This window comes from Balaenoptera physalus (assembly GCF_965194825.1).
Source record: "Balaenoptera physalus genome assembly, chromosome: 13".
Taxonomy (NCBI): domain Eukaryota; kingdom Metazoa; phylum Chordata; class Mammalia; order Artiodactyla; family Balaenopteridae; genus Balaenoptera; species Balaenoptera physalus.
Genome location: NC_138892.1, coordinates 100,597,937 through 100,612,201, shown reverse-complemented (window position 1 = coordinate 100,612,201; position 14,265 = coordinate 100,597,937). Strand labels below are relative to the sequence as shown.

The 14,265-nt window shown below is 35.0% G+C and overlaps 1 protein-coding gene across 2 annotated transcripts in view; it reads right to left on the bottom strand.

The window, feature by feature from the left end:
- Positions 1–14,265, bottom strand: part of LOC309640825 (pregnancy zone protein-like) — a 45,134-nt gene that overhangs the window by 18,916 nt on the left and 11,953 nt on the right. For both annotated transcript variants that reach the window (XM_082420155.1, XM_082420156.1), the window contains 7 exons: positions 13,035–13,149; positions 11,299–11,408; positions 9,739–9,900; positions 8,887–9,114; positions 7,520–7,583; positions 4,278–4,420; positions 1,347–1,496 (listed from right to left, as the gene is read on the bottom strand). In XM_082420155.1, coding sequence (XP_082276281.1) covers positions 1,347–1,496; positions 4,278–4,420; positions 7,520–7,583; positions 8,887–9,114; positions 9,739–9,900; positions 11,299–11,408; positions 13,035–13,149 — 972 coding nt within the window. The remainder of the gene's footprint in view (positions 1–1,346; positions 1,497–4,277; positions 4,421–7,519; positions 7,584–8,886; positions 9,115–9,738; positions 9,901–11,298; positions 11,409–13,034; positions 13,150–14,265) is intronic.

Genomic DNA, 14,265 nt, shown 5'->3' with positions numbered 1-14,265 from the left:
AAATCACTCTCCTGCTTAAAACTCCTCAGTGACTTACCACTACATTTGCTGTCAACTCCTAACTCCACGGCAAGCTCACAGCGCTTGTCATGACCTTCTTTACTTTCCATTCCGCCTACCACCTCTACCATCCTCTTCTCTCACCACTACGTATAAGGTCATTACCTTTTCCTCTTTGAACACTGCAGGCTTGCTCTGACTGCAAGACCTTCAGGCACGCTGCTTTCTTTCTTTGTCACGCCTACCCCTGCCCCTCCATTATCTGATGATCTAAGAAGTCACCCCTAATTACTAATCACTATATCAAAAATTGTTCAACTCTTTTCTTTAGCTCAACATCCTGTTTATTCCTTAAATGATACTTATCAAAATTTAGAACTATTATAAGTTTATATGTTTTTGTTGCTTGCTTGTTTAATAACTCACAAGACTATACGTCTAAAATGGTCAAAGACCACATCTGATTGTTCACCATAAGAACTCCTATTCCTGGAGCAGTATCTATCCCATAGTCCAGACGCAGGGGCTATTCGTTAAATAAATAAATGGACAACGAAGACTGTAAACTATTGGGCCCTTTTGGAAGTTCTTCATTATAAGAAACATCTTTAAAAGACAAGTGTGAATGGAAACTCTCTTTTGTCCGTACTTAAAACCAATGAGTAAGTGCCTGCTTTTTAGAGAAGACTTAAAAACCTGGCATTTCACATACTATCTTGAATTGTGGTGTGTTAGACATGACATTGAATAAAATTTGGTTCAAATCCCACCTTTAAAATATATTTTTGGCATGTTCTTTCTATAGTTGCTTAATTTATCCTGGCTGTGTTTTCTTCATTCATAAAATTAAGGTAATAATATCCACGTTAAGGAATTATTATTCATTTATTTGTTCATTAAAAATGTGTTGAGGGACTTCCCTGGCGGTCCAGTGGTTAGGACTCCACGCTCTCACTACCGAGTGCATGGGTTCAATCCCTGGTCAGGGAGCTAGGATCCCGCAAGCCATGCAGTGTGGCCCTCCCCCACTGCCAAAAAACGAAAAAAAATAAATGTTTTGAGCATCTTCTACATGTAAAGACTGTGCTAGGCACAGGGAATGTAGTAGTGAACGAGACTGCTCACTCTTTGATATGTTATAGCAGAGAATGAAGTAAGATGATCTGTGTGAAGCACCTTGTGCAATGTCTTTTTTGGAAATGAATTGAATCCAAACTCATATGTGACTTACTACACTATGCCTGACACTCTGAAGAACTTGTCCTTTGCAGTTATAACTTCCAGCTTCCAAAAATAGTCATATCATGTGTGCATTTTCTGATATGCAAGACTGAAATGGGACTCACTGACTGAGGTGAGACCTCAGCTTCAGGCTTCATTAGCAGGACACTCTGGTCCACTGCACGGAGGGCACAGAGGGAGTAAGCAGCGGCTGTGACCTTCAGGTTGGTATCTGAGGCTGGCAGGCCCTGGGCTGAAGAGAAGCTCAAATTTACCTGTAAAGAGGATATGATTATAGCCACAAATTTTCTAATTGTTACAATCTTAAAACTCTCTTCTACCCCAGGGTAGGACTAGTCCTCTCCACACTTCCTTTCTCTTCATCCATGTTAGAGAAGGGTTAAGAGATGAATCTGCCTGGCAACTACCAGTTAACCATCTCTGGAATAAACTGGAAATGTGGTTCGGTTAACTCAGGTTTCCCACTCTTTTTATAACCAGTGAAATATAAGTTGATTTTGATCACAGTAAAAGAGAACCTTGAGTGGGAATTGGAATGCACACGCTAACAAAGATACATACCTATCTCCACGCAGTGTTTTTGTGATGAATGTGTGTAGTTTGCACGGGGCTGTGAAAAATCCTATTCCACCTCTAAGACCAGCCAATGAAGTCTCCTTCAGTTGGCCCTGTTAATCACCTGGCATTCTAAAGTGGTGTAGTACTGTTTATCAGGATCAGGAATTTACTCATTAATTAAAAAAACTAAACGTCTACTATGCATCCTAAGAGTTAATTCATTGACAATATTCAAAGGACTGTGAATAAAGAATAAGAACTACAAAATAATGAAAAATTGTGCGTAATTTTTTTCAGAGATTTGACTGGTTTGGCCAGTAGAAATTCATCTGTAAGTGAATCTATTGGTTCCTTATGTTTATATTAGAATTTTTTGAGTAGAATCTTGAGTAAATTATAAAATAATTTGGAATTTAGTCACTGCAGTAGCATCTGTTAAGCTTCCACGTTCTTGAACTGAAAGCTGATTTGGACTGGAATGAAACAGTACATTCCGTTAAATAATATTTGACTTGGATTGCTGAATTTAACTATGATAATCTGCTATGTGGTCTACTGAATTAATGTAACACTTTGGATTCATGTATATCATATGACATATATGAAAAAAATTAATTGATTTATCCTCAAGGTGCAGTAGTATTCATCTCTATAGTTCAATATATTATGAAAACACTGCTTTTGGAGAATTCTATTTTAAATATGTTTGTTTTTATTTTTAGAAAATTTAATTTCTTTAAAATATGTCTGTGAATGTCCATATCAAATGAACAAGTGAGTTATTTGAGATTATAATCACTGAAAATACTCCTAACCAAGAAATGGATATGCTTGAAAATGTAAAATGTTCTACTGATATGAGAACCAGAAAAGAACTTTAAGGCGTATTTTGAGAGCCTGTACCTATCCACATTAATCAATGTTATCCTTAATGAATAATTATTTCCAGTTAGGAATAACAGACAATTTAAACTGTTACATAGTATTTAATGTGTATAATAAATCTGTCATTATTAAAGTAAGAAAGTGGTATATGGATGGTGAATAGAAAACAGGTTTCCTCTTCCCAACAAAGATCAAAAGATTAAAGTATATTGGTTTAAAGAAACACAGGTCTCAGACTGACCTGGATCTTTCCTCACATTCTCAACCCACTTTTTACTCTGCTCATCACCCTGTCAGGATGTCTCACTTCTAGGGTCCTTAATTGTTAACTTTAATAACTCTCTAACTTTTAAACACATAGTCAACTTTCTTCTGAATACTGCAAAAATCTTCATCTATATTTATCATAGCTTAGCTCCATCTCTGATCAATGATAAGTGAAAAGATATTTGATGTGAAGTGATTGAATATAATGTCCATGGACTTTTGCTTCTATGTGGAAGTTTTATGATATGACACAGAAGCTGTCACATGTTTTTGCACCAGAGTGAAACCACTGCTGGGATGAGTAAAGTGTGCTGAAAGCTGTAGCATAAGATGGCCATTCCAAGGTTTAACAAAAAACTAACTACCCATGATTAGCAATAAAGACATTGGAGCTCGAAACAAAAGTCTCTTCTAGGTTTATATGAAACACACAGAACATCCAAACAGAACACAAATGATGCTCTTGGACACCTGTCCAGGTTTAACAGCATTCTTTACTAAGATGGAGTTGAAAATTTATTCAGAATCCACTGTGTATTTTCTTAGATCATTGTATGTTAAAAAGGACAATCTAAATATAATTCTCATTGCAGAAATGTTCACTTCCTGTATATGCATGTTGTTTTAATCTTCATAAAGCTCATGTTAGAGTCCTTGTAGGTATATTTTAAAAAATATATCTGAAGTCTGTGGATCCTATTTGATTGTTAATGTTAAGATTACACAGAAAATTCTGTTGGGATAAAGCTTATTAATATCTCAGTAGGCTTCTCATTACAACTATGCATTCTTTGGAAATATAAGAAGATCCCATATGCAACTTAGATTTTTATGCTATAGTCATTATTAGAGTGCCCAGGCTATGTTTCTCAAAATGGGATACATACATATACCCCTGTTCTGTTTCAAATTCAAAGTGAATTTAACTCACAATAAATTACTGATTTCTGCAGTAGTACATGGAGGCGTGTCAGGGGGATATGATAGAATAAAATTGACATCATTGTGAAGCATCATTTTTAACCGAAAATTTGGGGAACAAACATTTCAAAATTAAAACTATTAAAGGTTAATTGTAGAATATATTTTGAATTCCACATGAATTTTCAGATAAAGCAAGAGAAAAAATTGTGCTGATGGCCACCTGCTTTGAATGACTCCTCTAGACCTCCCAGGGCTTAGGCATCAATCTTTCCTTTAGAGATCCTTTGGCAGAAAGTTTTGGGAGCACTACATGGCAGTCTTTTAATGTACATAAGTTCCTTATTTTCCATACTTCAAAAGGGGAGATGAAGAAAAGGACTGGGCTTAAACAAAACACCCACCTTATTGGCAAAACAGTTTTCAATCTCGAGTTTCTCAGTATCTGCAATAACTTCTCCATTAGGTAAAATAGTATAAATAAGCAACTGGGCTGTAGGAGCAATGTCTGATTCCACTTGAAAGGAGAAGGAAAATACCCCTTTCACTGGAGAGTAAAGAAAGTTCAAGATAATAGATTAGGAAGAGGGAAGAGTTTCAATTTTATAAAGAAGAGGTTCTCAAATTATTTAACATATTTATTACATTTGGAGCGTACTGAAGTAAGACTTGCATTTATACCATTTTGCGTGCAGTAGTATTCAATAAATATATGCTGAACTAATGACATTTTCCCCTAAAGATGTAGGTTAAATTGTTCATTTCCTCTGCGGAAGTAGAAAAGAACATTTAGTGAATGTCTCTATTTTTAAATTAAAAAAAAAAAGACATTAAGAAGAGAGAAGAACTTTTAGACACCTTTAATGATCTCTATCTATGATCCAATCAGCACAGTTCTTGTCATATGCATGAGGCCAAGTCAAAGAATGCAACATAGTCTCTACCTTCAGGCCATTTAAAACAGAGCAGAGATACAGGTACAAATAATCACGTACAAAACAGTACGCCTCTGATTTTTATAAAAGAATTCAATGCATTTATCTTAGTGGTTACTTTCTGTGTGAATTACATAGTGTTTAATTCATGTATCTGCTTAATCTCATAAATGTTCTGTTTTATATTTGTAGCATAAATTTCTTTAAAAACTGTAGCCTTCCTATATCTATAGAAGATCTGAGGGCAGCTTGTGGTGAAAATACACAAAAACAGCAGGGTCAAAATAAATTTGAAACAATGATACTGAAACCATATGAAATTGGATTTCTGAAGCAGGGTTAAACATAGGCAGGAATACATTTTATTAAGAAGCTATAACAGGGCTTCCCTGGTGGCGCAGTGGTTAAGAATCCGCCTGCCAATTCAGGTGACACGGGTTCGAGCCCTGATCTGGGAAGATCCCACATGCCGCAGAGCAACTAAGCCTGTGCCCCACAACTACCGAGCCTGCGCTCTAGAGCCCATGAGCCACAACTACTGAAGCCAGTGCGCCTAGAGCCCGTGCTCCACATCAAGAGAATCCACCGCGATGAGAAGCCCACGCACCGCAATGAAGAGTAGCCCCCGCTCAACGCAACTAGAGAAAGAACATGCGCAGCAACGAAGAACCAATGCAGCCAAAAATAAATAAATAAATAAATAAATAAATAAATAAATAAATAAATAAATAAATAAAAATAAAGTTCCCCTTTTTTAAAAAAAGAAGCTATAACAGATGGTTAAACACTAGAGTGCTTAAATTTAACACTGAGTTTCCTAGAAATCAAAGACAAATGGGGGGCTTCCCTGGTGGCGCAGTGGTTGAGAATCTGCCTGCCAATGCAGGGGACACGGGTTCGAGCCCTGGTCTGGGAAGATCCCACACGCCACGGAGCAACTGGGCCCGTGAGCCACAATTACTGAGCCTGCGCGTCTGGAGCCTGTGCTCCGCAACAAGAGAGGCCCGCGCACCGCAATGAAGAGTGGTCCCCACTTGCCGCAACTAGAGAAAGCCCTCGCACAGAAACGAAGACTCAACACAGTCATAAATAAATAAATAAAAGAACGTGAATTTCTTTAAAAAAAAAAAAAGACAGATGGAAAAGCAACCATTTACATAGTTATCATCAAATAAAATGAAGTGTATTTTTTCTTAGAGAGACACTTCCTTCTCTGCATTTCACCTCTCAAGATACTCAGTATACTATATAGGATTTAAACTCTATTACAGGAACTGATTTTGAAGAAATTGCCTTAGGAGGCAGTTTGATTTTTGATATGCTATTAGGAACAACCTTACCTGCTCTAGAAAAACCAATATAATGATCAATCCCATAAAAATCAATGATTAAATGGAGAATTAGAGGCACTGTCCATATTTGAGTGCCTGAATTCAATTTTTTTAAGCAATAAAAAAACTTTTAGGGCTTCCCTGGCGGCGCAGTGGTTGAGAATCTGCCTGCCAATGCAGGGGACACGGGTTCGAGCCCTGGTCTGGGAAGATCCCACATGCCGCGGAGCAACTACGCCCGTGAGTCACAACTACTGAGCCTGCGTGTCTGGAGCCTGTGCTCCCAACAAGAGAGGCCGCGATAGTGAGAGGCCCGCGCACCGCGATGAAGAGTGGCCCCCGCTTGCCGCAACTAGAGAAAGCCCTCGCACAGAAACGAAGACCCAACACAGCCAAAAATAAATAAATAAAAATTAAAAAAAAAAAAAAAAAAAAAAAAAAAAAAAAAAACTTTTAGCAAGAGATATTTTACAATACATATTCTTTATTTTTTCTTGGAAGTATTGACTCACCTTGGGTGAATGGGCTTTTCGATCTTTCTAAATATGCTTTGTTAATAAATATTGCTTTAGTAAAATGATAGCCTATAACTATTCAAATGAACAGAAAAAAAGGAAGCTACTTATGAGATTTAACCTGGGGACATATAACAAATAAAGAGACTAAATATACTTATCTTTTCATAATAGATTATTTCTTGAAAAGTTAGTTATTCTTTCTGGGATAACAGATATCAATGGATATTTATGATTCAAGAAAATCTAGAAGGAGAATATGATCTAAAAGAGAGAGGCAGGAATATAAGAGAGATTTAAAGATGGTGTGTTGCTGGCATTGAAGATGGAAGAAGAGGCCATAAACCAAGGAATGCAAGAGGTCTTTGGAAGATGGAAAAGGTGAGGAAACAAGTAATCTCCTAGAGTTCCGGAAGGAATGTAGTTCTGCTCACAACTTGATGTTAGCCCGTAAGACTTCTGATCTACAGAACTATAAGATAATAAATTTGTGCGGTTTTTAGCCAGAGAGCTTCCTACAGAAGCAATAGGAAACTAATACAAAAACATACAGAGTAAAATTTTTCTTTGGTGATTTTCTGCATTTTTCAATTATTTTCTGCATTTACAAAATTTAATAATAAAATGAATATATTTTACTTTAGAAATAATGTTTAGAATATAGAAATGTTATAAAAAGGATAAAAAAAAGTTCTAAATGGACTAAAATGAACCTAGTATCCTTCTTTTATCAGCTTCCTCCTCTTCGGTTGATGGAAGAAAGCTGGTGACCATTTCCTCCAATGTAAGAAATAGCTTCATCTTGCTAAAACGTTTAGGATTTGACAATTTGAGAGAAAAAATAGGAAATCCTGAAAGTACTTACTCTCTCCTTGCTTAATGGACAACACATGGGTTCCTGACCGAGCGATGCTTCCTCTTGCTTTGATCTGAAGGCAGAGGGAAATACATGTATTATCATTTTAAAGGGTACTTATTAAACTTACTTAAACATATGTATAATACACAAATAAATAATAACTCACTACTTCAACCCAGAAATTGTTTTTGTTCACTAAATTTCTCTTTCAATATTTTCCTATACATATAGTTTAAATAATAAACTTTACTTCAAACAACATACTTTAAATAAACATAAAATTTTACAGTGTTTTAGAATTTTACTTAATATTACTACTTATCTTGAATATTAATATTTTAAATTTACATATCCTTTCAACAAATATTTTAAGCATCTATTATGCGCAAAGCAATATATTATAGTGAAGGCAGGTATAAAATATATGTAAGTATTCTCTATTGTTGCCTCTATTTAAAAAAAAAACAAACAACTAAAAGTATTTACACTCTCTATGTGCCAGGTACTGAACTAAATAATTTAGTTTTAAGATTTTTATTTAGTTTTGACAATAACTCTATGAAGTAGGTATAAATACTATCTTCAGTATTCAGATGAGATGACTGACATTTCTCTTTACAAATGAGATTAAGTAAATTACCTGAGGTCACATAACTAGGAAGCAATAAAGCTAAGATTCTAACTTACTGCCAATTTTTTCACTTTTTTATAGAATAAAAAAATACTATTTATAGTTAATGTTCCGATACAGAATTTCCTAAACATAAGTTTTTCTTCTTAAAAAGACTTACTTGGATAACTACCAGCTTTGAATATTTTAAATTTTTGTACATAAATAGGTATACTGACCTGAAAAGGATCATATCAATTTATAATATGCCTGTCAATGTACTTTTCCCTGCAGTTTCACCAGTTCTTGAACTTTGTAAATTATTTAGAACCTTTATAAGAATAAAATACTACTGCTTTATTCTTTTAATTTTCACTTCTCCAATTAATGTTAAATTGACATTTTTCCAGAAGATTGTTTATACTTTTTATTTCCTATTGGCTAAGTTCTTGATTTTTATCCTTTGCTTATTTATCTACTGGGTTCTAGGAAAAACAATCTTTTTGTCTAACAAGGCATTTGTCTTAAGCTCTTCCCTCTTCCATTCAATAATTTTCCATTGGAACTCAGAAAAAAAAAAAACTTAAAAAGTTTCAGTGGAGACCAGAACATAAATGAAAAATTAAAGCATTAATTTGTTAGGAAACAACTTCTCTTCACTCATAAAAACATTATATTGATATAAAGAGCATTACTTAGATAGGAACTCTATCTTTTTAGGGTCTACATAATTAGTAAGAGCTACACTGGCTTTTATTCTTACCAAATAATAGAAGGTTAATTCTTTTTCATCATTCAGAATCTGTCCATTCAGGATGTAGTGTGCCCAAATCTCCTGGGTTTGCCCACAGGCCATGGTACCAGCCACAGTTTCAAGGTGAACATAACTCTTGCTCGGGGAAAAAATATGCCTTACAGTGTGCTGTGCTGGTGTGTGAAATTCTTCAAGCCACCAGTTATCAAAACAGAGGTTATTCTGCTTGTAAGTGACCTAATGGATAGAATAAAGGTCTTAAGTAGGTTATTTGTTATTAACATATATTATGTATATATTGGTCACTCTGTCATTTACTGAAGATTTTATAAGAATCATGCTTACTTGGTTTCATTATAGGCTGCCTTCCCAAATAAAGCATAATCTCGAAACAACTTTCCCTTAAGTTTATTTAAGTTTATGCCATACTGATTTAGTAGGTATTATTCACTCATAGTCAAGATTACTTTTTCTTCATACCCTTATGGTTGTAAGTTGCATAAGGACATTTGAATATTTAACACAAAACAAAAATAGTGGTATACCAAGGAAACAAGGCAAAATCTAATTTGTAATAAAATTGTAAAAATGTTGAATTTTCAAGAGACTATCAAGATGTTCTAATATTTAAAAGTCTCCTGAAACTAGATCATGTTGTAAACAGAGTCTATCTAAAGTAAAAGTTTCTGACAGAGAATTTTTCATTTCTTATTATGTAGTTCTCCACATTGCTTAATTTCTACTTTAGTCTTTATCACCTTTTCTTTTCTCCCTGGAATTCACCTGCTTCCCATGTACCCTTAAATTCTGTGGCCCCAGTGATCTGTGTCTTTTTAGTCCCAGATGCCCCTTTCCACTTACCAAAACTGAAATGAAAGAAGACGTGAAGTTACTGGTATCAATGGAAATGTTCACCAAACCATGCTCGTTCGTAGTAAAGCCGGCACGGTATGCAGGTACGTCCACATTGACAACTACAGTTTCATTGGGGATTGGCTGATCCTTCTCGTCAACTAGAAGAACCTAGAAATAGGAAAGTGATAGCTGGTTTCGGGTGTTATATAGCAATAACATTTTCTACTCTGTCGTATTCGCCTCTTGACACCTTGGCCATTGTCACTTAACGAAGATCTTAGAATACGAAAATAAGATTTGTTTTCTGGGCTCTAAAATATTTTTCTTTTTGACATTTATATTTAGATAACTTATGAGCATTCAACTGAGAATAGCCAATAGTGGACTCATGATGTTACCTTACCAAATTTTCTTCATCTCTGGTGTTCTCTATCTCAGTATATATAGGGCTTCTATCCATCCGGTAATTTATGCAGGAATATGTAGGGCCTTATTTTTTTGGTCATGTTCTCTCTTTCACTGCCTATATATAACAGTGCCTATATCTAACCCATTGCCAAGTGCTAACCCTTCCCCTGCTAAACATCTTTTATTCCTATTTACTTCTCTCCAAATCTACTGCTTCCATTCCAGTTAAAACCACAATATTTTTTCCCATCCGGTTTCCTATATCTTTCTATTTAAGTTTATGCAGTACACCACCCTCTGCTGCTCTGTCCTTGCTTCAAACCATTCTCTATACAGTTTAAACTACACTGCTCATGTCATTCTCCCTAAAACTTTCAGTAACTTCTCAATCCAAAATTCTGAACATAACCTAAAACACACTTGGTTCTTTGATCCTGAAAAAGCTGTTGTACACCTACAGCCTTGGCTGTTCTCTCATCTTTCTTAAATTTCTGGCCAAGTCATATTCATCCTCCAAGTCTTCAGTTTTCTCATGCTTTTCTCTTGACCTGAAATGGTCTTGCCCCATTATTAATTTCTTGCCAATTTGATACAAAATACTGGAATACCTTAAGACAACATCAAATTCGTATACGTCAATAAAATGAGGAAATTGCCTGTAAACTGTCAATTCAAAGATTAGTTATTACAAAATAAAATGTAAAATGCCTAGAAATCTTACATTTCCTTGACAGTTTACTAAATTGGATATCAGTCTTATAATTTAGCAATATTATTATGAATATTGAGCCTTGAAACTAAAAAAAAATTTAAAAACTAACAATAATAAAAAAACTAGATGAAAATATCTTATTCTTTCTATAGAAAATTATATTATAAAATCATTGTTTATAAAGAGGCAGTCAAAGAGTATGCAGCCAAACTATACAGGAAAAGTGTATTATAAAGGTGCGTTAGGAAGTTAATTAGTAAGAATATGCTTTTTTTGGGGGGATTCTGTGACAGTATTTGCCTTTCAAATTTGTAATTTGTTATGTTCTTTTCTTACTCTAAATAAATATTCATTTTTATAATAAATTTTGATTTTGTGATATAAAAATTTGTTTTCTTAAAAGCCACATCCCCCCAATCATGATTATATTGAAGAGATTACTTTACCTGCCCAAAGAAAGGGAGCCCACGTCTGTAATGGGAATCCACTTTTGTAAATTTCAGTTTGCTTAAGGTGTTTGTGATTTCACATGATCCATGTCCAGTTAATTCCAACCCTGAAAAATAATTCAGTGAAGTTGAACTCTTCCATATATTCAGCTCACCTCCTACTTCCATCCCAGTTTCACTCCATTGTAACAAAATACCATCCATATACTCTTTTCTTAGTCTTTCCAGAATTTCTCATGCTTAGAAAATCATTGGTATCCATACTTCCTCAATTCTCTGTTTTCACAAATATTCTGCTTGTTGCACACATGTTCTTGAGAAGTTTTTCACCTCATCTCCTCTGGGATCTTGCTCTATCTTTGTGTCTATTTCACATCCACGCCTTCCCCCAACAACTTTCTGCATACAACTTGATTCTTCACATTGGCCTAAAAATATTCTTAAATTTCTATCACAAACTACTTCCCCAGCGAAAACATTCTTTTTACCACATGGTGAAAAGTATAGCCAATACCCAGTGCTCTTCCATTCAGTGAAGTGTGATCTGTATTTTAACTCCATCATCTAAAGCACCGCTCTATCAAGTCTAAAAGATCCTTATTTTCCTCCAATATGGTATTCTCATCTCAGACCTCATCAAAATGAACTCTCAGAAGTACTTCATACATAAGTACCACTGAAACCCTACCAGTGGCATCTAAGAAATTGTCCTTATTTCCCCTAACCCTGTGACTTCTAGTTTTATTTTGCTGACTTATCTGATACTATTTCCTAACTGCAGTTGTTTCTGTTCTTGGGCCCCTCATTGTCTGCCTCTAGCCTCAATTTAGCAATGCTAAGTGAGCTCACTTTCAGAACACTTGCATTTACTCTTAGGAGGATCTGGACACAATGAGAATGGTTTCAGATTTACATTTCTGGTTCTGATTTTGTTCTGGCTTTCTTTTGAAATTGTCAAAATGAATTTCATTTTGACATGAATGGAATGAATCAACTTCCATCTTGATGTTCCAAACTGTGATTAATTATCTTTGACACATTCTCATCACCATAGCTCTTTCTCATCTTTTCCTTATCTTGGTTAATGACACTTCCATTTCCCCGGCCCCCAAGTTGTAATCTTTGGGGTCACCTTTGAATAGTATTCTGATGTATCATATTGTAACACATTTTTCATCTAGCCTGTCCTTCTCATGCCTAACTTTAAAAAAAAAAATCAATTTATTTAGGTCATTCTCCTTAAATATATCTGAAGATATCCAATGCTTTTCATAATAAAGTCTAATCTCTTTAGTACATGATTTACTTTTCTAAAACACCTTAGCACCAGCCTACTTTTTTAAGATTCTTCTGGGACTGAACACATTTGTTTTATGCCTATTGTGCTTTCCTGTTCCATTGCTATCTTTCAAAATACTCTCCATTCTATTCAAATCTGCTCAAATGTTACTTTTCAAAGCCTTCTTCAGCTCTATATTAGAATTAACTCTCTCTCTTCATGCTCATTTGGCCCTTATTTTTTACATTTCCTGGGGAAATTTTATTACGGTTATATATAATACGTGCATACGTATATACATAGCCATATATATAATTTCTTTGTAGATTCCTAATTCCTTGAAGGCAGAGACCATGCCGTTGTTACAGTCCCCAGAAACTATAAAGCATTTTACATGGAATGGAAGTTTGATAAATGTTTAATAAATTAATAAATATTTAAAAATAATACAAACCTGTTCCCTCCTCTCTGACCTTGGCTTCCACTTGTAATTTCATGTCATATCCTTTTTGTCTCAGATGAAATATTTTACTTTTTACTAGTTGTGTGAAACAGCCTTCCTCGTCTGCCTGAAGAGAAAGGAAGAGAATTCCTGGGTCCTCTGATTTGTGATAAAAAAAAGTCAGTTACCAACCTATGAACATTTTGTGTTGGCCACAGAAGGAAATTTTACAAATGTTCTGACCATCTTTTGGGTGCTTATCTTTTCCCAAGCCCCCAAATGATACAAAATTTCTTCATTAATCATTGAGTTAATCATTGCCAACCTTTGCCTTCTCCCCTCTCTTCCAAAAGCCTATCCCATTGCTGTCATATTAAACTTCCTAGAGTTTCCCCAATGTACCATGGTATTTTGTCATTTTATCTCTTTGTGTGTGTGTATATATTGTTCCTCAAATAACATTCTTTCTTCCATTCTCATCTTGGCCAACAGTTACTGCTCTTCTAAACTCAGCTCAGACATAACATGTTCTAAGGAGCCTCTGTAATGACCTCCACCTAAATATCGACTAGGGACTGTATTTTCTTAACTGTGTTTTCTTGATATCTAGGACATTAAAAAAAACACATATATTCCTTGACTAGATGAATCATTATAGCAATTAGATCTCTAAACTAAACATCGGGTTTCATATTATAATCAAGATTTGTTTTCATTTTTGTACTTATTTACATGAAAATATTTATTGCATAATTAAATTTAATCTTATTTAATGTACTTATATGCAGATCTCATGACTCATTTGGAAACAGAAATTAATCCTAGTCTCCCTGATATAGTAAGGATTTTGGCAGCTAGATTTCTCTCATGTTTATCTTGCTTATCGATGTTTATCTTGAACTTCATCATCATATTCACCACCCTAGCCTTTCATTTATTGGGTCTCTACAACTTTGGTAACTTGCTTTTCCACACCCTTATAGTGTCCGCTCACATTGCCGCACCCTGGACTTTTATATACTCTTCCCCTGAAATCAGTATTCAAACATTTCATTTTTTAATACGTGTCCTACTGCTGTTTCCCTTAGTTATTCTTGCTCCACTTTTTCTCTGATGTAATCGAGGCCTCCAGTTCATCATCCCTCTCAGTCCCCCTCTCCTCAACCTGCTGCTGCTTTCAGTCTCCTCTACGCAGGGTAGATTCCATAGGGTATCATTTGATTCTCCCACTAGCCCAATTCTT